Consider the following 24,807-nt stretch of genomic DNA (forward strand, 5'->3'; position numbering starts at 1 on the left):
TATTGTGCTTCATGAAGTAAGTTGTTCCTCTCACATTTGTCTCCTCTTAACCTGAGCATTTTCACTATAGCCACATCACACTGAATGGCCTAGACTTCTTGAATACCATGACATGGGATATATGTGTCCATGCATGTAATAAACACCTGACATAATACTCTCCTTTACCTTAAAGCCAGGTGAATTCTTTCAACATTGGCACAGGGAACTCGGGGCAGGAATCATTCAAACTTTTAAGGTAGTTAATGGGAAAGAGAGAAAGCTTTGAGAAAACCAGCATGTGGCCAAAAACAACAGCAGGTGTGGCCATATGGCAATCGAATTAGAAAAGGGATTTTTGCCACACTGCCTTCCAGAAGATAGTCAAGCCCAGAGAGTGCTCAAGAAGGGATGATTTACTCAGTACATTTTAAGTGTTTCATATTGCCTCTTTCACTGATCCTCTCCAAAGGGAATTTAAATCTATTACACCAAATAGATATTGTAGCATTTTCTTAAAAAATAAAAAAATAATAATTTCTAAAGTAATTTCAGTTCCACATTTAAAGATCACTATGCCAAAAGCATGTTTATTTCCAAATAAAGCATTTGCTGAGACTGTTTTCCAAAAAGTAAAGCTTTGTAAGGCTAAAATTTAATGGCATTATTTCATTTTAACAACACATTTGGTGAGGTGATTTAAAATTTTTAAATTCCCTACCTAGTCCAAAGCGCTCTGTAATAACATAATTTAAATTATCTTTATAAGAATCCTTAACCTGTAGAGTAACATTTTTTTCAGAAGTTCTTGAAGCACATTTTCTTTTAAAAAGAATTTGAAGATGTGTTTTATGTCTTAGATTAGCTCTCAAAAACATGTTTGACCTACAAAACAACAAGAGCTATACTATTAACAGTCATTACAAAATTTATTAGTATTGTATCATGTTATAATTTCAGCAGCATTCTTGGACTGTGTGTGTGTGTGTGTGTGTGTGTGTGTGTTCGTGTTCTAATATGGGAAAATGTCCATGCTTTGTCTTTTATTGTTCTTATCTTGAGGTCTTGAAGGAAAATATGGTCTTTGATGAGAACCAAGAAAGATTCATGAATACTTCCTCTGTTCTGGTCTTCCCCCTCCACACACACACACCTGTATTAGGGTGATAGCAAACTACCCTGTGGTCAGCATGAAGATAATATTCATATTTCAAACCTTCATATTTTCTGGTTTGATTCTGCTTATTGGCACCACCATACTTTTATTTTCCATGACCACAGTTTTTGGACAACAGACCAACAAAAAGATAACTAATTACTCAAGCAAGCTAAGAGCTAGCAGTTTAAGTGTTTATTGTTTCCATGATAGCATGTTTTCAAGTAGGATTGTTATGTTTATCTTGAATATAGGAAAAAATATCCGTCTATGTAAAAAAATATGAACTTGTAGTCAGTTTCTTTTTGGAGGACAAATATTAAACTTCTGTTGAAATTACATATATTTAACTTAGTAGAAGAAAGCTGGATTTTTGTTGTTTTAAAATTGATGTTTTCAGAGTATATGGTTATTTTTAATTTGCTTAAAAATTTAGGATTTAACCTTTTTTAAAAAATTAAGTTATGGAAAAGTCAAAAGAAAAACATAATAAACATCACTGCCTCAATCACTCAGATGTTAGACTGTTGTATTTTGGCATGTTGTTTCCAGTAATTATTAAAATAAAACATATGGTTAAGCCCTTTGGTCCACTTTTAGTCCTTCTACTCTCATATGAGAGGCAAACACTAATATGAGTTTGATTTTTTCCCTTTCAATTAAATAAAATTACTTATATGTGTGTGTATATCTGTCAAAAATATAAGTAATATTTTAAATATACACTTAACACTTGAAGAGCTCTGAGTGCTGACCCCTGTGCAGTCCAAAATCTGCATATAACTTTTGATCCCCCCCAAACGTAACTACTAATAACTTATTGTTGACCAGACAGAAGCCGTACCGATAATATCAACAGTCAATTAGCACATATTTTATATGTTATATATATGATACACTGTGTTCTTACAATAAAGTAAGCTAGAGGAAAGGAAATGTTATTAAGAAAATCCCAAGGAAGCGAAAGTACATTTACAGGACTATACTGTATTTATCAAAAAATAATCCACATGGAAGTGGACCCACACACTTCAAAACTATGTTGTTCAAGGGTGAACTGCATGTTCAAAGGTGTAAGGCATTTGTTGTTATGATCTCTCTTGTTGACATATAAAAATCCACCTCCTCCCTTTTACCTGTTTTATAACATTTCCTCATATGAATAGAAAACATTTGATTGATCCATTCCTCTACCGATGGACATTGATAAGTTCCTTTCTTCATATCTTCTCTGGTAGTCCATTATTGCTGAGATTTAAGTAACATTTTCATAATAATCAAATGTTTATCTACTTTGGACTTGCAGTTTTAGACTACTTAGCAAACCACTCTTGAATATTTTCCACTGGAGGTGTTTTCTTTTTTGATTATTCTTCAAATATAGCAAAATGGCAAATAATTCAAGATATGATTTTTAACATCAAATGTAATTTGTTCAAAATTTACATTAATCTTTCTCATAACTAGTCACTTCCATTTTGTCTTCCTGTCATCCTGAAGAATGAAAATGTAATTTCCCAGAGGCTTTAAGAATTGGGGGAGTATTAAATGTGACTGAAATTAAGTGATTAATAATTTACTTTTGGGTCATGAATCAACTTCACGGGATGCTAAGGATCATTTGCAACCCCAGAAGCATTGGCAGTAACAATGCACTTTTTCAGACTCAAGAACTCTCAAAGGTTGGCTGCCCAACCTAATTAAACTTCAATCTTCTGATACCAAATTTATTTCTTCTTTGTACTGAATTTCCTCAGATCTTCTTGACAGGAAAATGTCACTTTGCCTGACAGCTGATAGACAGGTTATGTAGCACCATAATTGGAGAGAAAAGGATAGCTTAAAGCTACTCGATTTAATGGCTATGTGTATGGCTTTTTCTCTCTTTCTTTTCTTTTTTTTTTTTAAGGGTCCTATGACAGACACAAAAGGACTTAGCAAATAGGCCTAGTGCCATTTTTTCCCTGCTTCCTCCAGGGGTAATTATCTTACTCCATCAATAGTGCTGTCAGAAATTGGGCACATAATTCAGCATTTAAATGAACAAGCAATGTAATATTTCCTGTCTCCCAGTGGGATGCTTTGCAGTTCACATTCTTCTCTGTCACTCTCTCACTTTTGATGTATGTCCCATACCCAGTCCTTAATCCCTTCTCTCCCTTGTGTTTCATTGCAGATGTTGGCTCCGACTTGACACCTACTTCATTTGGAGCTTTATAGGACCAGCGACCTTGATAATTATGGTAAGAACTCCTCACTATGTGTCTCCCAGGTCAAGAAATAAAACTTCTATGATCTGGCCATCTTTAATTTACATAGGTGAATTTTAGAAAAGCATCTACTTTTTGACCCTATATGACTCAAGCAATTAGACACTCATTAGAGTCTACTTTTATCTTGTAAAAAATGTAATCAACACTGTTGGAGTAGAAAACATGCCTTTGCAAATATTTATGCAGTACCATAGTTCCTTAGGAGTCTGATCCAACATAATCTATTTGGTTTTGTAGGATTTTGAACAGCAATGACTTCAAGTTTCACAACAGTATATTTTTCCTGTCTTTTATTTAAATAATTTGAACTATGAATGAAATCAGAAATTGGAAATGTGGCAATATACCTTACTATTCCTTCCAGTTTTGTTTTTTATATAAATCTCAAAAACTTTAAAATTCAGAAGGATTTCACTTAAGAATGGCACAAATAAGTTACACAAGTGTTCGGAATCATACTTCTTTTTGTATTTTTAGATGCATAATATCTTGATTTCAAATATGAATTATTTATTGTAATTTAGTTTCTATTTTTGGCATTATTTATATACTCATCATTTTATAATACAAAGTCATTCTCCAGATAAAATGGCCTCTTGATTCTGAATAAGATAAAGATATCCAATTCATTATCTGAAATCCTTTGAAGCAGGCATATTTTAGAATTCAGAAAGTTTTCAAACTTCAGAAAGACAATATGGTACATGTACTGCATATTAGATAGAATTCCTAGTAGAGAATAAACAGTTGCCCAAAGCAAACACATCAATGAATATCAACAGTAGGGACAAGGCAGGACTCTAAAACCAAACAGTAATAATTCAGCAGAAAAAAAAAATGGGAAAGTAAAAGCAAATCGAATAAAGATAGAAGAACCCTATGTCAGTACAAGTTCGTTTTTCCCACCAAATAGATTTAGTTAAGGTTAGGCTTTTTGGCCACTCAATTAATTTTTTAATACTCTCACTTTTCAGACTTTTTGGGATTTGATAAAGGATTGTAGAATTGTATTATTGAGAGAACTTCAGTAGGGCTTATAACTGGATTTTCCTCGACCCCACCAATCCTAAATTTTGGAACATATTAAAACAAACCAGGTCACAAAGGGCAGTTCAATATATTTTCTATAGTTTGTATATACGTAATATGTGGAATTTACACTGGAACTTTTTGTTTTGTTTTGCTTTAAGTTCTATCCTCTCTCTGGTGATTCTAGTGATATAACAGTATCATTGAGTGTTTTCTGGACTTTAATCCTAGTTTGTTGTAGCATTAGAATTTACCACCATTTTATAATCCTTTTGATCTAGCTCTTCAAAAATATATTATTGATTTTAGTATTTATGTTTTTGGAATGTAACATTTCAAAGTATATCCCCAAATAGTAAATTTGGGGCTGTGTTCACAAAATATATCCCCAAACAGTAAATTTGGGGCCACGTTCAGTGGGCAGAAATAGTAACACACCTGGAATAATTTTTTTTGGTTTTTATTTTTTTTAATGTTTATTTATTTTGAGAGAGACAGAGACAGAGAGAGAGAGAAGACAGAACACGTGCGCATGCACAAGCAGGATAGGGGCAGAGACAAAGGGAGAGAGAGGAATCCCAAGCAGGCTCCATGCTGTCAGCATAGAGTCTGACATGGAGCTTGAACTCACCAACCAAGAAATCGTGACCTGACCAGAAATCAAGAGTTGGAACCTTAACCAACTGAGCCACCCAGACGCCCATTTTTTTCAACATATACCTGACTTTGAGTTGTTTTACAATTTCCACAGCATCATTCCAACCGCTGCTGATTTTTTATTTGTATGTATTTTGGCATAATGGTGCTTTGTAACTCATTGGTATCCCAACTCCCTAAAGTGGCTTCTTGCCTTTGCTAAAATACTAGGCAATCATCTATGATCCAATTCCTTTATAAGTATAGTGAGAGCTAATTTCCCAGAACAACTCATCTGTTATGGAGAATAGACTTACTTTTTTTTTTTTTTTATTCCAGTTATGCTACATAACAGTACCTTTTACATTACAGCTTAATGTAATCTTCCTTGGGATTGCTTTATATAAAATGTTTCATCATACTGCCATTCTGAAACCTGAATCGGGCTGCCTTGATAATATCAAGTAAGTGATTTTTCTTTTTGTTTTCTTTAGCCATCCTAAGTTTGGTACTCTAAATTATCCCTACTTTTAATTCTATTGAAATCTTGTGACAGAATGATGAGGATCGATGTGTTGTCTTTGCTGAATAAGATCATTTATTGACTACTGAGATGACCTGATCTGCCTGAAAATAAGTATAATGAAGCTTTGTCTTCAAAAAAACTTTTTCCCAAAACTCTGATTTTCAACATGAGAAGCTCTTAAGATGTACATTTATTATTTTTTTCCTGAGCCAATACAAAGTTTCTGTATCTGGATAGACTGTTGTTTCTTGGAGCAGTAACCACATCAGTTACCAACACCCCATCTCCCCCTTCAAAGCAATGTGAAGAGAGTAGAATGGTGACCCTGTGAGCAGCACAAGGGAGATTTTACACCACAGGAGAAGAACCCCAAGATTATTAATCTGGGCAATTGTAGAGGAGCTGTTATGAAGCTGGCCCCCCTCTCCTTCTGAGAGAGGAAGAGAAAACCCAACTCCCCATGGAAAGTCCTATGGTATATAAATATATAGCTCCAGGCTTTAACCCCTTTGAAATGTTAACGCTTCCCTCTTGGGAGGTAAATCACTCCAGAAGTCTCTCTATCTACTCAGCCATCTTTTAACTTCCAAGGTTTGTCCTTTAATCCAAATTCTATTTCTCTATGCTCAGAAAGCCCTTGCCATGCAGAGGTATGAAAATATTCACATTCCTTTCCACACTAGTAGTACTTGTTTTATATATATACAAAAGAAGCTAATTTACATTTTCTGAAAAGAAAAATACTTTCTCAGTATAACCAAATTTTTATGTTGTCCCTTCAGAGGCTGGGACACTTGAGAGAGATTGTAATGGGGAGATGTACATTAGTCATTAATATATGTAATATATTAAATTGTAATTGTATATAATTTGCCTGTGCTATGTATTAACCTGGCTAAATGTTTTTATTTAAATGAATGTACTTTCAGACGTTTCATGAGGTCACCTGTGACTTTTGAACATTCTCCTCGAACTACCTCAGATAGCAGCTATGTCACCCATTTTTCATCTACATTTAGTGCCTGACACAGTTTCTTGCTCATAGTAGGCCTTTAATGAATGTTATAGAATAAAGCAATACATTAAGGACTTTAGTGACAAAAGTGTATTGACACTAAGTGGTTAATTTTGTTGAAGGAGTCATCTGTTTAAATTTACTGAAAAGGATAGCTAAGAAATTAGAGAAATAATATAATGGAGGAAAATAAGAATTATCTACAATGAGTAGTAGACTTTTGTAGTTCGTAATGTTACTTAGTTGTGATAATAGTCATTACTTTCTTGAATTATGTACAATTAGACTGCCCTTCTAAACTGTAGTATTCGTTCCTTGGACTGTCTGTTCCTGATGAAATTGAATTTAGATAAGTAAGTAAGTAAATAAATAAATAAATACATAGGCTTATAAAATAAGTTTTCTTTGCCATATCATACTTTTATTACTTTAGTATAAATGATAACTTCTTTGTCTCTTATTTTATGGTATAAAGCAAACTGCAAGTAATACTTTATTACCATTTATGTTGTTTTTAAAGTACTATCAAAAGTGAATACTTTGGTATCTATGTAACAGCTTTTACAACATAAAAAAATCAAAAGCACAAAAAAAAGCACAAAAAAAGGTCTTGTGCTTATTATAGTCACATATTTTAAAAGACCAATTTGTTCTGTAATTATTCATATATATTTCTTCAGGTGATATGGGTCAAGTCTTTATGATGTTATTGCTTAGAAAAACAAACACACAAATGGCAATAATTACATGAATGACATTGATGGCATTAAGCTTTATATTACAAAGCAAAGTAAAGCCTTAAATGAGAATATCTTGATTTAAGTTCTGTCCAAACTGCTTTATAGTTTATAGCCTTTGGAAAATTTATCTAACCTTGTGAAGCCTTCCTGTCCTTTTAAAATGAGTACAATAATGGGGCACCTGGCTGGCTCAGTCAGTAGACATGTGACTCTTGATCTCAAGTTTGTGACTTCAAGTCCCACATTGGACGCAGAGCTTACTTATAAATAAATAAATAAATAAATAAATAAATAAATAAATAACCTACTTGTAAAAATAAAAATAAGACAAAATGGGTATAATAATGAAACATACCCAACCATCAAATGAGCAGAGGAATATATATACAGCCTTTGATGATTTTTTCTAAAGAGTCAATAAGGCAAGAAGAGAAATTAAGTAGTTATTAGAAGGGATAGTTTTGAGATTGAAAAAACAGGGTATGGACGTGCTGATGGAGAAGAACAGTAACAGAGTGGTTAGAAACATAAGAAAGGGAATCATTGTTATAGCTGCGACTTGAGGAATTGTAGAGAATGAGATCCAGAATAGCGGTCAACCAATTCTACTCTATTAGATTACATGAAGGACGCTTTTCTACCTAGGTAAGAGAAGAAAGGGTGTTCTTTTCCACTGAGACTGGATGAAATAAGTAATGTAGATGATGTAGATATGGTAGAGAAGCAGGGCAGGGCAGTAAACTGAGGGATTTCTGCCCACTCTCCTCTATCAAGTAGGAAAGAAGGCCATTTGCAGGGCACAAGGGCATGTGGGAAAATAGGAAAGCAATCTCAAGAAAATATTCCTTGCACTTCCCAGAATCTGAAGGACATTTCATTTTATTTAAAATATATTAACTATTTAAGAAGTACTTGTAAAGAAATCAACAGGGCATAATTGGTAAGGAAAGAAGAATTTTAAAAAGGTAATAATGATTTTGATCACTAGGGAAAGCACAAAGCCTGGCATCCTTTTTATTTTGAAAAATTCGCAAGGATCTGTATAATAATGTAGTTTTAAATATTACAGGTGATATGAGAGTATTTATTTATAAATAAATTTTATAAATTTATAAACTTATCTGGATAATCTTTTTTTCAGTATATAAGACAGGGTATAAAATTTAATAATGTTTTCTTGTGTTTTTTTTTGTATTTTTGTAAAATGATTAAGATGAGCCATTTTATTAAGATTGTTCACTTTATTGAGGAAAAAAAGGCAACATATAAGACCTTTCGAAAGTCAACATCTTTCTAAAACCATTCATTCAATTATCAAATATTTACTGCCTTCATTATGCATGTTCTTTCACACATAGATCTCTCCTTTATCTAAAATGTGTTTGCTTCTCCCCATATTCACTGCCACCATTTAGTTAGTTAGTTAGTTAGTTAATTTTTTTAAATTTATTTCTGAGAGAGAGAGAGAGAGAGAGAGAGAGAGAGAAAGAGAGAGAGAAAGCATGAGCAAGGGAGGAGCAGAGAGAGACAGAGACACAGAATTGAAAGCAGGCTCCAGGCTCTGAGCTCTCAACTGAGAGCCCAAGGCTGGCCTCCAACTCATATGAGATCGTGACTTGAGCCACTTAACTAACTGAGCCACCTGGGCACCCCTGCCACCATTTTTTAAAAGCCACCATCAACTTCTGCAGAACCACTGCAGTGGTCTTGTAATATCTTTCCTTGTATTGATTCTTGCTGCCACCTTCAGCTAAAGCGATCTCTTTAAAAGCAAATCCCACTGTGCAACTCCCTTGGGTAAAACTCTTCAGTGGCTTCCTGTTACTCTCACACAAAAGTCCAGACTCCCTACCCCACCCTACAAAACCTTCCTGGTCTAGTCGCTTCTTTCTTTCTTTAACCTCTTGTTTTGTTTTGTTTGTAAATATTTATGCATTTATTTTTGAGAGAGAAAGAGTGAGCAGGAGAGGGGCAGAGAGAGAGGGAGAGAGGGAGAGAGGGACTGAACCACAAGCAGGCCCTGAACTATCAGTGCAGAGCCTGATGAGGGCCTTGATCTCACAAACGGTGAGATCATGACCTGAGCCAAAATCAAAAGTCTGATGCTTAACTGACTGAGCAACCAAGGTGTCCCTGGCCTCTTGTTAAGCCATTTGCCCCTCTGGCACTCTGGATGTACTTTCTTTTGCTTCAGGTTTTAACTCTGCTGTTTCCCTTCCCTAACACTTTCTTTTCCCTAACACTATGCCTGGCTGACTTCCAATTTACCTTAATTAATTTAATTTTTTTTTAAATAATTTAATTATATTTTAAATCAAAATTTATTTCATCATCAGTAAAATAAGCACATTTTTGTGTTAGTTTAGAGAATTCATTGGCTGGCTCATTACTATATTAATGTTATACTCTGTAAAAAATAATAGAGTGAATTACTATAGGTAACATGATTACTGAGGAACTGAGGTATGCCAATTCTCAGATTTCTAAATAAGTAATTAAAATTTAAAACTACATTTCTATTTACTGTTTGCTTGTCTTTTGTCTCTTTTTCATCAAAATAGGTAATCATTTGAAAAAAAAAAGTAATTCCAGTCTTTATAAGTTTCTGGTTGAGTTTCTGACAAGTTGAAATTGCAGCTTACAGTAATCATAGCAAAAATCTAATTTTAAATACATACATATGTGTAAATATGAATAAAATAATTATTGAATTATTACCAGCACAAAGTCAACCTCCATTGTTGCTGAAGTATAATGATGTGTAAAACTATTTTTTTTATTTTTAAAAATGTTTATTTATTTTTTTGAAAGAGAGAGAGCATGTGCATGAGTGCACAAGCGGTGGGGGGGGGGGGGGGTGGAGAGAGAGAAGGGGAGAGAGAATCCCAAGCAGGCTCCGCACTGTCATCCTCACAGAGTCCAACATGGGCTCCATCTCAGGAACTGTGAGATCATGACCCGAGCTTATATCAAGAGTTGAACACTTAACCGACTGAGCCACCCAGGTGCCCCCTAAAACTTTACTTCTTGAGGAGCATTTATAGCACTCTTGACAATTACCTTCAAAATAAAAATGTATTGTTTACATGGTTATCAACTATTTCTTCTATTATTGGTTTAATAACATCACGGGTACTTTAAAGACTAAAAAGTCATAGTAGAGGCTTTTAGGCCTAAGAAAGAAAATCAGTGCCTGGATGGAGGGACAAGGAGTCAACTTAAGCTTCCCTTTCTTGTGTTTGTCCCTTTGCCCTTTCCCATATATAGAATTTGGCATCGAGACTTCCAGTTTTGGCTTAGTCATGTTTTCTGATTTCTGGTCTCTCCTCTTACCTTAGGTTTAGCAGGAGTGGTGGGTTGGCAAACATATTGTCACATGGTTCAAAGAAATACTTTCACTTTTCTTCCTTCTTCCCTGTGCTCTAATTGCTAAGGGAAGACAATAATAGAGGGGAGCAATGACTTCAGTGTCAGACACACTTGGGTTTGATTTTCTTTTCAGTCTTGTAACGGTTATATTACCTTGTAAGTTTCATCATGGCTCTCCTCTGAATTGGGCATAATTGTGTCTACTTTGTAGAGCTTTGAGATAATTAAATATAATTATATGTATAATGCATACATCACATAATTTGTGCCCATACATAATGGTATGATTATTTTTAACTATGATGTAGAAATACACTGCTTCCTTTGGCTCTTTGTGTTTTCCATGGTCAAATCTGCTCAACTTCATATCAAAATCCTGTTAGAATTTGACTGCCTAGAATTTGTTTACCATGGGGTATCATTAAGAATGTTGTTAAGGATGGCTTTAAAAAAAAACAAACTTATTCTATTATGAAAGAATTGGCTATAGGAGTAAAATGTTCATTTAACTATTAAATAGCAAATTTTATAGTTAGTCCTGAAGAAAAAAAAGTATGCTCAGTGAGTTTGGACACCTGCCATACATAAAGAAATCTAAGAAGGCTCTAAATAACTTAAGGGACGAATAATAATTTTAAAAAAGTTATACCTCACCAGTGTCAGTAATTACTTATTCTGTTCCTTAAAGGTAACTTTCACTTTGAGGACTATGTTTCTAGATGTTGCTGGAAACAGTTAACTCAGAATTACATTCAGCTTGAATATAATATGTTACATTATTACATTATTACCAGTATTACATTATTACTTTATGGCGTTAGGGTGTAGGGTTCTGTAAATAGAAGACAGAAGAGCAAATTGACTTAATCTTGAAAAATGCAACAATATCACCAGAATATTTTAAGGCTTTAAGTTTTCTCCTTATGTTAATACATTAAGATGGCTATATATGTATATGTAACTAGAAGAGAGAGGGTATGTGGGAGAAAGGAGAAAGGAGAGAGCCAGCCACCGTTTCAAACAGCAGGTATCATCTTTATACTGTGGTCAGAGCAATATCCTAAAAAGAGTTCGAACCTTTATGAGGATAGTAAGTCTAGTTCTGAGTTGTGTTTAGTAAAAGTATTGATCCGTTTCGAAGTTTCCAGATGAGTTTTTATGAAAATGGTTTTAGTACTTTCTCATTTTTCTCTAAATATTAGCTAGTGATATAAAAATGTTGAAATATTAAGTTTTTTACAAGGAAGGTCAGTATAGTCCATATAGTCCATGAAGACTTAAAAAAATAGCTTATATCTCCAAGCAATTGATTTTATTCATAGTTTACCTGTCACCACGGATGCTGCTAAATTCCAATGAAAATTTTACCAATTTCTAAGTATTTTACATATTTAGAGATGTGGTTTTTAAAAACTGTCACCTCTCTTATAAAAAGATTACTGGGTCAGCACACTATAGTAAAGATGTGTTTCACCAAATATATTTTTTTTAATCAGGTAAACCTGCTCATCCCCATATATCCCATAAGCACTCTCATTCTAGAAAGAGTAGAAATAGCCATTGATTTATTTTATTGATTATAATAAGATACAATAATGTTCAAGAAAATTCTGAAAGGTATATCATCTATCTGTTATTTCATTTTTCCCAGTCTTCCTCCACTTCCTTGGTCTGTGGTTAAAGATCCCTGGAAATGCATCATAACATTATCATAAATGATCCAGGTGTTTCTGAAGAGTAATAGTCTAAAAAACACTGTGTGCAGTTCTGTGTATTGATATAACACCACTAGATTTGTTTCCAACAAGTTAAGGTAGTAAGTAGCCGTTAGTCTTTTACTGAGTAAGTTAATTTCCACAGTAAAAGCATTTCACAATTACTTATCTGGAAAATGAATTTCAGCCACAGATTCACAAAGGTGTGCATTCTGCAAGTGTTGTTGCCAGTCTCGTTGAATCATGCCTTTTAAAGGTTTCTGAAATGTAAAAGTGTTTGTCTCTCTCTTTTTTTTCCTTAATTTTTTTTTCATTAAAGTGTATTTAAATCCCCATATGATCTTTCTAGAAGCCAGGTGGTTTATGCATCACTGTTTTATACACTGGGAGAGCTGACATTTGAGGAAAATAGTTTGAAGCATGACTGTCGTAGGCATACTGGAACTGGTCTGCATTATACTTAAGATCAAATAATAGTTTCACTTTTCCCTAAAATAATCACATAAAATTCATATCAAATTTAGGAGAGTCAGTTACAGTCTAAGGATGAGAAAGCCTGAAAGGCTGCCTACCTAAGGGAAAAGTAGTTCTTCTTTATAGTAAAAAACATAAAAATTAGCAGTTTTTTTTTTATATGTGACTTAGACTGAGATTTCCTTTGTATCCTACGTGAGGTGTGCAGTCAGAATTTGGAAGAGCTTGGGAAATGGAATTTTTTTATGAAACCAACATTTCTGAAGTCAATAAGATTCATTTTCCCCAAAAATAGTTAAGTGCAAATTTTCATAAGAGTGGAAGACGTCTGAGTGAAAATTATAAGTAAATAACATTAGTATTCCATCTTATTCACAGATTTTATTTAATTTTTATATAGGAACTTTTATTTGATTTTTATTTTTTAATTTTTCATTAATTTATTTAATAAATCAGAAGTACTAAAATTTTGGATTTATTTTGAAGACAAACAATTTGTGAATTTATTTTATATAGGCTATAAGAGAAAGGAGTGGATCGTGATTTCAAAGTTTGTTGCTTGGGGTACTGGAAGGGTGAGTTGTTATTACCAAGATGTGGAAAGCTGTAGGAAAAATACATGAGGTGTCAGTCAAGAGAGGTTTTTTCAACAACATAACTTTGAAAGACTGAACATCTCAGTGTCGACGTGGAGTAGGTCGTTGGAGCAATGACAATGAACCCTGGAGATTTCAATTTGGATTAATCACTGTGTAGTGATTATTTTATGTTTGCATGAAGTGGTTTTATATTTTATTGTGTTTATTTTATTTTTAAACATTTACAATTATTTGTTTTTGAGAGACAGAGAGAGACAGAGCACAAGCGGGGAAGGGGCAGAGGGAGAAGGAGACACAGAATCTGAAGCAGGGTCCAGGCTCCGAGCTGTCAGCACAGAGCCTGACATGGGGCTCAAACTCACAAACCGTGAGATCATGACCTGAGCCGAAGTCGGATGCTCAACCGACTGAGCCACCCAGGCCCCCCAATTGTGTTTAGTATTGATTTCTCTTTCTGTATATTTATTATTTTCCATAATGTCAAATAATCCTTTTTTGTTTGTCACAGCGATACATCTCCTTTAAAAATTAAGCAGAGTGAAATGATTTGAAAAAAAAAAAACGCAGTAAAATAGTAAAAGTGGTATGTGATAAGTATGTGGCATATATGTATATACTTTTTTTCAAATCATTTAATATAATATTTAATATAAATAATTTAATATCATTAATATAATATTTTTTTCAAATCATATAATATTCTATATATATAAAAGTGGTATGTGATTGTGTAATAAGATAGTGATATTCTAGTCACACTGGTTTCCCTCACTAGTCACGAGAACGTATGTTTCTGTTAGGATAGCTCCTGCCGTAAGTATCAAATGCTGACCCATATTGTGGTCTAAATTATGACACTGATGGTTTATGGGCCCAAACAATCCAGAACTAGATGGTTCCAGAGTCAGTTCAGTAGCTCACTGATGTTAGTCAGGACCTAAGCTCCATCTATCCTTCCCACAAACAGCTTCCCTGTGGCCACTCCTCAGACCTAGAAGTGTGGGTACTGGCTGCAATCTCAGGAAAATTGGTCAAGGTGGATTTTTTTTTTTAAATCTATATGATACTGGATAAAATAAAGGGATATTGGGTAAAATAAAATAAGAACACCAATGACTATAAATAACCCTGTGTCACTAAATTTTAGACATATTAGAAATTCCGAGCCTACAAAATAGATTTAGAAAAAGCATCCAGTGAGAGAGGCAGAGGACTAGAGATTCTGGAAGCTAGGTGAATCAAGCCTTTCAGTTAAGGTGGGAACTTAACCATTATCACTGGACCACCTGGAGATCCCGGTGCATTTGACAAAAGCTGTTTTAGCAACGTGATTGACAATGCCTTATTAGAGTGGATTGAGGGGAGAAAAGGAAGAGAGGAGTTAAAAATGACATGTAAACACAACTCTTTTCAGATCTTTTTCTGTAAATAAGAGCCAAGATATGTAGTAGCTGAAGGAAAATGTAAGATCAAGGGAGTTTTGTTTGTGTTTTATCCATTGGTTAATTTTCAGCATGATAGAGATTACAGCCTCTTCCTTTTAATCTGGTAAGAATGGACAAGTAGTTGATGTTGGCAAGAGGGGAGAATTGTGTGGTTTCTACATTTGAGTAGGCAGGGGGATGGGATCTATGTGTACAGTGAAGGTTCGTCTTATATAAGAAGGAGTATAGACAAAACAGTTCTTCCTTTATATGATAAAATTATGACTGAGTTCTGTTAACTTACTGGCCAGCAGATGTTTTCCTTTAAAGTAATGTAGTAAACTATCATGACTCATACGTATAAGTACCCATTATGTCTAGAAGTATTCGTCTACCTGGGAAGAAAGTTATATAACATTGAAAACTATAACATTATTCTAAGATTATTTTAATCCTCTACTTCCCTATTTATATATTAACATGAATATTAATATATATACTTGTTATAAACTTAAAATTCTGTGTCTCCTTCTCTCTCTCTCCCTCCCCTGGTTGTGTTCTCTCTCTCTCTCTAACGTAAAGAAATAAACATTAAAAAAAAAAAAAAAGACGCATAAGGGGGAGGGACTGAGTTGGCAGCAGTGTAAAACTTGCGTGGCTTCTCTGGAGTCTACCCTCCAGCCCTTCTAAAGTGTTCACCAACCCAGAAGCTCCTTGAACTGCAGCATCTGTTAGGGGTTTTAGTGGAGGTTTCATTACAAAAATGTGATTGATCAAATCCTTGGTCAATAATGATAGAACTCAATTTCTGGGCCCCCACCCTTTACTAGGGGTGGAGTTGTAGGTAAGAGTGGGGCTGAAAGTTCCAAGCCTCTAATCACGGCTTTTTCTCCAGACCTGTCCCTTCTGCTCACCTCCACTCTTTCCTATTCTCTCTGCCCATCATTCATTAGCATACAAAAGACACTGTTATCACTCAAGAGATTTCAAGGGTTTGAGAAAGTCTGCCCCAGGAACAAAGACCAAATATTTATTTTTTTGTTATACCACAGCAATCTTGATTTTTTGAAGTTAGTATGGTGAATATTATAGTACTAATACAAAATTTTCCTTGAAAATGGCTTGCCCTACATTATGTCCGTAAACATTTAGTGATAGAACAGCCTAAGAATGTCATTTTTCCGAGTCATCCTATATTTCTAACTTCTGAAAAAGTTTCCAAAAATCAAGTCTAATTTTCTATTAATATGCTACTGTGTGTATAGCTACATAATGAAAATTTAATCAAATCTTATGAAAATGAGAACATTTAATTACTGTAAAATTCATTTGTCTCCAAATAGTGTTTTAAATTGCTTTATATATATCATTTAAAAATTAATGTAAGAATCTAGTTACAATTTGGGGATAATTTTTTCTTATTTGTTTTAAGAGGCACAGAGTGCACTCAAATTGAGGAGGGGCAGAGAAGGGGAGAGGCAGAGAGAGAGAGAGAAAAGCAAGCAGGCTCCGCTCTGTCAGTGTGGAGTCCAATGCAGGGCTTGAACTCATGAAATGCGAGATCATGACCTGAGCCAAAGTCAGACTGAGCCACCCAGGCATCTCTGGGGATAAAAAAGTTTTAACCTCCTCTATGTTTATATTTTTTGTTCATTTAAAAATATAATTGCTCTTTATTTTCCTTGGATTTTAAACATTTGAATAAAGGTTAAAAATATTTAGCAATGTATTGTTTAATTTTTTTTTTTTAAGTTCATTTATTTATTTTGAGAGAGAGAGCACACGAGCAGGGGAATGACACAGAGAGGGAGAGAGAGAGAATCCCAAGCAGGCTTTGCACAGTCAGCACAGAACCCGATGCTGGGCTCTAACTCATGACGTGAGATCATGCCCTGAGCCAAAATCCAGAGTCAGACGCTTCACTGACTGAACCATTCAGGCACCCGGTATTTTGTTTAATTCTATTTTGTAAAATGAACTCGTATGTACTATGGGTAAAACTCACAAACATGATTCATTTACTTTTAATATATTATTTTAATGTAGTTTCAGCTTATAAACAATTATATAAGGAATGAGTAAATTTGGAATTGTAGATTCCAAATGTAAATGAAAGCATTTGAATCACTTTTGATTACTTCCAAGCAGATCATTGTTTTTCAATACAAAAGCCAATTTTTACCCAGTCGTTATTTAAGGGATAGTTCTTTGAAGTATTATGTAGAAGATATGAGTACTTCCAAAGGCTGAATGAAGTACACAAGAAATCTCACTCGTATCATAATTTTTGGGCTTTTAAAAGTTTGTTTTGGTTACTGTAATCAGAACTAACTGGAAATACTTTTTTTTTTTCCTAACAGAGCTTTCTTTAAAATGACACAAATTATTTTAAATTGTAATTTTTATTTAGTTCGGTGACTATATATAAATTTGTCTGAAAATTAACAAAATTTACTGATTTTGAAAATGTGTTGTGGGAAACTTTGAATAAGTAATATTGGGCTGAAAGACTGTTAGCTTCCAAGTCCAAATCAACCCATTTCAAATGCTTCTTGAAGATATTTAAAGTAAAATATTGTAGGCAATATTAAGTTAAATACTATGGTGTATTTTCAGTCACATACTGTAAGTAAAAATTTAGTCATAGATTCCACTACTCCCTGGTTCTGCCCCTAAATCTACTGTAATTGCTGTACTTGATCAGATAGCACTTTGAGATTTTATGTGTTGTTTCTATTTGAAATTTTGTGCAAAATAATAAGACAATTAGTTAACTTGTTGAAGTTTTACTGTGTGCTAGGCACAATTCTAAGTCCTTCTCATGTGTAAATTTAATCTTTGCAATAAACCTTCTAAGTTTCTAAGAGGGTAATTAACTCACCTTTGGATCTCAAAGCTAGTTAGTGCCAGAACTAGGATTTCAGCAGATTGTCAGACCTGAGGGTCCATTTCCTTAACCATTACTGTATATTCCTTGTTATATCACATTGCACATCTATAAATAAATTGCGTTTAATTTTAAAAGAGATGATTTTCTTTTCAGTAAGCATCATTTTATATTGAGTACGTGCTTATGAATCTTTAAATCTAGTGATTGGATTACATGATCACTAAGGGCCCCATCTTTAAAAACCTGTGATTCTATTAGTATTTTAAGTTATGGACTGTAAAATCATGAAGGAAAATGCAATTATCAGGATTTTTAATGGCACAGCAGTCTTGTGAGGATTAGAAATAGAGATTTCAGAGTTACTGTTATTTAGGGTGAATTACTGAATAAAACCACCTAAGAAGAATGTTGTTCTGGGAATGGTGATTCAGAAAGTATAGTCAACAAGGTAAATGTAATAACATTATGTCATGGAAGCCCAAGAATAGAACAAGTTGTCAACCATAGAATATTTCTGAGTGGGCAAATATAATATAGAAAAAATTAACAATGGTTCTGTCAATGAAAGGGGCACTGTGGAATTTTGTGGGTAAAGATGCCTAAAGAGAGTAGCTTTTAAGAAAATGAGAAGTGATCAAGTATGGATTACTTGATAAATTTTTCAGTAAAAGATAACGCTTAAGATTCTTTGAGAGTCTGGAGAGTGTCTGAGATCTAAGAAGAAGGTATTTTTGTTTCTTCAAAGTAAAGAATATTAGAGTATGTTTCCTGGTGAGAATGAGCCAATAGAGAAGAAGACATTGATGAAGCAGGAGAGAGAACAATCACTACAGAAGCACAGTTCTTTAGAAGCATCTGGATGAGCAGATATGTTGGCTTTATAAGAACAAAGGCACTTCTTTCATTATAATAGGAGGGAAGATAGTGTGCAGGGGTGCTGTTGAAGACAGTTGATTGATTAGTGTTGGAAGATGGGAACATTTCTGTCAGTATTCTAGGTAGAGTTCTCCCAGAAGTGGACTCTGAATCAAGGATTCAGTCAAACAATTTATTTAGGAACTGCTTTCAGAAGAAATCAGTAAGAAAGTAAGGGAAAGCACTGTAGGAAAGAGGGAAAAGCGTGCAAGGTTGTCATTTTGGGTGAAGTCTCAGACTGACCCAGATGCCAAAGGGAGCACTGGAGTGTAAATTATACTTTGCAACTTTCCAACCTTGAGGCAAAGGAGCTGGTATTGTATAATTTCACACCTGTTAGTAATTGACCACAGGCACCCTGTGTGGTGTGAATGGAATGTAAACTCCCAGGTACTTCTGACTCTGTGGCATAATAGCACTCATGCCCAAAGACAGTCATCCGTAGGTCACAGGGGTAAGCCTTTAGCAGCTGAGCGTGCAGCAGCTAGAGGATAGATTCAGGAGCTCTACAAGAGATTGTGAAGTCTGCACAGTGCACCAGTGTGTTTGCAAATATCAGGTTGCTTTCATTTTTTTTTTCAAGCAAATAGGTGACAATATTTAACTGAGAGCTTAGGATGACAAGAAAGTTTGACACTGAAGGAAGATGGAGAGTAGAAAAACATATGCTAGGAAAGAATAGTTGGCATGTCAGCCATTGTTAAGTGTCACTGTTGTGTTGTCATGAATTTAGCATGTCTTAAGTAATCATGGTTGTGTGTTTTTTGTTTTGTTTCTTCCTGGTTTTTTTTTTTTGGTTGTGTTTTTATTTTTTCCCCCCAACAATGCCTGCCTATCCAAAGTTGGGGCTTCTTAGAATCATTAAAGGTGAAAGAGGAGGTAAGAAAGTAAGAAGTCATAGGATCAAGGTTAGCCATGGAGGAAAGTATGAACACAAAGGGAGTGATTTAAAGTGAAAAAGTGAAGAGTAGGAAAAATGGGAGGTCTGAAGTGGTAATAAACATCTGATGGTAAAAACCTCAAAGGAGCTGGGGGATCATGGTCTCGCCATGGCACTTCTACTGCCAAAAGGTTGTGAGAGAACAAATATTTGAGTTTGTGTGGTCTTTGGGGAAAGTGCTGTCCTCAGGGGACAATTTCACTTAAAGCATGAAGGTTATAGAAACACCTAGAGATGAAGTTTAGTATAGAGGGGGAATGGTTGATATTTGACTGTGAGTTCCAAAGGACAGGATGGAATGTGGGGAGAGGAAGGGAAATGGTGGAAAGTTGGATTGGATTAACAGATATACCCCCGCCCCCAAAAAATAAATGGAAGTAATAAGCCTGTAACCATTTTTGTTGTCCAAATTCATTACTTACTATCTTTTTGCGGGCACTTACCATCTTGAGCAATAGAGTCCCTATCCAGTATCAACTGGTGATAGAAAAGTCCCTGGATGGGTGACAATGCTGCTTACACTCTGCCTTTAGATAAATACATATTCTCCCCAAATTCTAGAAAATACTGAGATACATAAGTCTTAAGAATCACAGCTCAAACTACTTAAATATATTCCAAATTATAAAAGGAGACAAAAATGCTCTATGATTAAAGAAAATAAATAAATGATCACTGATTGGCAAATTAATCATCACAAGGGTTTGTAGACTACACAGATGGACTGAAAGTCTTACCAACATAGTCTGAGTGCATTTCAGTTTCCCCTAATTGCAGGGGTGTACCTCTCATTTAAGTAAAAACAACAACAAGGGAATAAGATAATAACAACTCTTTCAGACTTCAACTTTTCTCATTTTCCTATTTCCAGGAGTGCTTTCTTACAAGAGTGTTACCGTGTTTTAAAATGATAATTTTTTTTCTTTACCTCATTTTAAAAAGTGGTGAAAACATATAAATTGTAGTTACTTTAAATAAAGGATTATGTATTAAATCACTGAATGTGTAATTAAAATGTGCAGACAGTATTGTAGGATGTTGTGTCTTGAGCTTCTCAGTCTGCACTTGAAAATTTCCTAATCTAATTTTCTCTTGACTGAGTCCCAATTGTTGGATTTTTCCACTACATACAATTATGTATTTTAAATAAGGTCTGTCATCAAAGTCTCTGGAACTTTTATAAATGTGCTATTTGAGCATGCATTTTAGAATACTCTGGAATGTTTTCTGTGGACGTTAATATTTTCAATCAGATCCTTCAATGTGCTAATAGAAAAGTCTTCTCAGTTCCAGAACTGAAGATTGATAGTTTAAGGTTGTAATTTAAAACTGCTTAATTACGAGATCAAAAAACAAAACAAAACAAAACAAAACAAGCCTTGAGCATAGAAGGTAATAAGTTATCAGCAAAAGTATTGACATCATTGGATAGTAATATATTACTTCTACCAAGATGTAAGTCAAAAATGGCATTTTTCTGCCTTCTTTGAATTTGCCACATTCTATTCAATTAGCTGCACAAAGGTTTCTAAAATTGCCAGATCTTGCATTCAGTAACTTTCATTAGTACAATATAATGAAACAGCACATATGTAACATCTTTAGTAATACTCAGAGGAACCCTATTAGTAAAATATTTATGCCCATTTGTTCCTGCTAAATTTTCTATTTTTTAATGTTTTTATTATTTATTTTTGAGAGACAGAGACAGAGAGAGAGAGAGAGAGAGAGAGAGAGACAAAGCCTGCGTGGGGGAGGGGCACGGAGAGAGGGAGACATAGAATCCTAAGCAGGTTCCAGGCTCTGAGCTGGGGCTCAAACTCATGAACCGAGAGATCATGACCTGAGCTGAAGTTGAATGCTGAACCAACTGAGCCACCCAGGCGCCCCTCTGTTTTTTTGTTTTTGTTTTTGTTATAACAAGTTTTAATGTTTTCCTATTTTTCCTATTATCTTTCTTGTACACTTTTTCTTTCACTTGCTGATACACAATTTGAATGCTTTTGCCATTGTTATGTCTCTGCCCAGTGGGTCCTGTCTTTATTAATTTGTCTTTGTTACAAAGAGATACATACTTTTAAACAGCTAACTTTTCCCTCTACAGTGTGTGCCTTTGTAGTCTTTGGAGGACATTTGGAATTCTTTCTCTAGTGAGCCAAATTTCCAACATCATTTGCTAAATAATCCATCTTTTCCCATCAGATGTGTGCTGCCACACTATCCTGTATCAAAGCTTTGTTTCTGTGCCCTCTCTTCTGTTCCATGGAGTACACTTTGTTCCTCTACTAGCACCATGTTATTACCAGAACTTGCTTAATATCTGTTCTAGTCAGACTTCCCATTTTGATTGTGTCTTTCAGAATTGCCTTAGCTACTCATAGACTTTTATTAGTCTTCCACATATTTTCCAGAATTAGCTTTTAAATTCTTTTAATGTATTCCTTACCCTTCTGAGATAAATCGTAATTGATCATGATGTTTATGTGCCATTAGATGTTGCTATTTAATAGCTTATTTAGGATTTTTATGTAAGTTCTTAAGTAAAACGTTGTTATAATTTGTTTTTTTATTCTCTTAAACTTTCCTTACTTGCTAAGTTATAGTAGTCTCATAAAGTTTTTCTTCTTTTCTTTTTAGGCCTAACCTATGCAAGAAAAGAATTATTTATTACTTGAATATTAGATAGAATTTATTTGTAAAATGTTTTGGGGGGCTTGAAGAATTTTTGGAAGTAGCAACAGATAGATAATTGCTCATGTGTATGTATGCATATTTTATTAGTAATTGACTTCTAATTTGATTTCATTATCATCAGAGAATACCTTCTGATTAATATTGATTCTTAGTACTTTATTGAGGCTGCCCTTTGGCCTGAAATGTGATTGAGTTAAAATTTGTTAACTTTGCTATTTGGAGCTTTTTATATATCTACAAAATTGGATTTACTTATTATATTGCTTAATTTTTTTCTTCATTGACATAATTTCAAGATTACATTCCCAGTAACAAATTTAATTGTAAATAACAACATCTTATTAAAAGTAGGATGTGGTAGAAATCTTGGATCATTAATTAGGCCTACTCACTGTCCAAGGAATTAGTTCTTATGCCCTATCTGTGTGGGGGCAACTTCTTCAAATTCTTTACCAACAGACCTTCACTGTTCCTATGAATGAAAAATTCAAGAATTCAGAGTGCTTTTCAATAGCTTATACCAGCTGATAACCTAAGAGCCATAGGCTATTCTTTCCTTGGTTCCATTTAACCCTGAAAAGATCCTAGCGAGATTATTTTACTCATTGTGGTGGTGAGTAAACTAAAGCTTATGAAGGTTACTTTACTTGTCCACAATTAAATAAAACTTGTCTGCTTTCTGTTGTATTTCAGTGCCTCCCTTGGTTCCATTTATTGGAATCTTTAGTAAGTACAGACATGTTTCAAATACTCGGTTGTGCTTTTTTTTATGTTTTAGTTGTTCTTACAAGCAGTTTATAATAAGGTGTTTATTCACAGAAGGGGTATGATGAATGTTTCTATCACAAGTTGTTGCAACAAGAGGTGATGATACCATATGGCATGAGAAAGAGTATAATAGCAATTCAACTTGTCAAAACACATTTGACATGAATACAAAAAAAGTTATTAATTCCCTGAGTTATTTTACTTAACTTAAAAGTTTGTGCATCTTCTAAGTTGAAAAAAAGAAATCCTGAAAGTATGTAGTATATTCTTTAAAGAACTTCATCTCCTTGCATTGCAATGACCAAATTTTACCAGCCCAGTAATCACATGTTCTGAAGAAACAGAAAATTCTAAAACTCTGTGGGAGTCTAAAAAACACTGGCCCTCAGACAATGAACAGTAAACATTGTGGTTTTAATTACAAGTATCAATAAAGAAGATATTTCAACTTGTAGTTATTACTTTATGGATTTTGAGATATTATGGACTAAAGCCACATTTTTCACTGATTACAAGATAAAACATACCAAAAAGAAACACAAATTTCTCTTTATATAGATAGCATTTATCTCATCTTTTCCTATTCATGATTTAAAATTTTCAAAAAAGTCATCAAAATATTAATGATGCCCTATTTTAGAACAGATATCTCTTAATGAGTTTTTATGAACATTTCACATGTGATTTTATGTCTTTTATTCTGTATATTCAAATGATTTCATTTAATGGACATTGTGGTTCCTCAGTGCACTTTTTGACACTGAGGATACACCATGTTTATGAATTAAATTTAGCTTTCTCATCTAATTCAGAGAATTCTGGGATTTGACTTTAATGTTCATTAGGAATCCAGATATACCCCATTTCAAATGAGAATGTAAAAATTCACAGCGTTTACTATGCCCAAAGAAAATTTTCAATGAAACATTGTATAAACTGAGGCTTTTTAAAGGTAAAACCAAGGATCATTTCAAAAAGAGTCAGTGACTCCCTTTTCCCCTTTGGATTTCTACTTAATATATGAATTTCCAAAACACTTAAAAGGAAACCTAATGTAGCACTGTGTTTGTATTTTTCCCTTGATCCCTTTTTTGAAGTCAGAAGGTCAGTATACAGCAGTAATTATAATAGCAAATATTTATATGGTACTTTTGTAAATTAAAATTTTGTAAATTTGCATATTTTTGTGTGTGTTGAAGATTGCCAATGAAGCCCTTTTATTTAATATACACAACATGGAAAAATGGGGAAAAATTTGTGTATTCATCCATATTTCACAGATGAGGAATGTGAGGATCAGAGAAGTCAAATAATTAGCCCAAGTTTGCAGAGTTAGTAAAAGTCTCAGCTGGCTTTCAAACTCAGGCCAAGATGATTCACAAGTCCAAGCTTTCAGTTACTATGACAGGTATCCCCCTACTTTCAAAAGTTTTTGCTAATCTATTTCATTTTTGCAAAAGGCCTACATTGGTAGCTATTTTTGCTAATTGAAAAAATCTGAACAGGATATTCGTTTTATGGAAAAAAAAAAGGTGAAAAGCAAAACTAGAGCTCAGTGTTTGTTGTGCAGCGAGCTGTTATAGAAGCAGTGCACATCCTGAGCAACAAGAGCGGTGCTGCCAAGCTCCTTCCCTGGGAACTACGCTCAGCATCTCAGCATCAAGT

The 24,807-nt window shown here is 34.1% G+C and overlaps 1 protein-coding gene across 3 annotated transcripts in view; it reads left to right on the forward strand.

Annotated features, from left to right (window-relative positions):
• ADGRL3 (adhesion G protein-coupled receptor L3) overlaps positions 1-24,807 on the forward strand; it is an 827,678-nt gene that overhangs the window by 743,329 nt on the left and 59,542 nt on the right. For all 3 annotated transcript variants that reach the window (XM_049630539.1, XM_049630537.1, XM_049630538.1), the window contains 2 exons: positions 3,312-3,378; positions 5,446-5,537. In XM_049630539.1, coding sequence (XP_049486496.1) covers positions 3,312-3,378; positions 5,446-5,537 — 159 coding nt within the window. The remainder of the gene's footprint in view (positions 1-3,311; positions 3,379-5,445; positions 5,538-24,807) is intronic.

Source organism: Panthera uncia, chromosome B1, assembly GCF_023721935.1.
Source record: "Panthera uncia isolate 11264 chromosome B1, Puncia_PCG_1.0, whole genome shotgun sequence".
NCBI classification, from domain to species: Eukaryota; Metazoa; Chordata; class Mammalia; order Carnivora; family Felidae; genus Panthera; species Panthera uncia.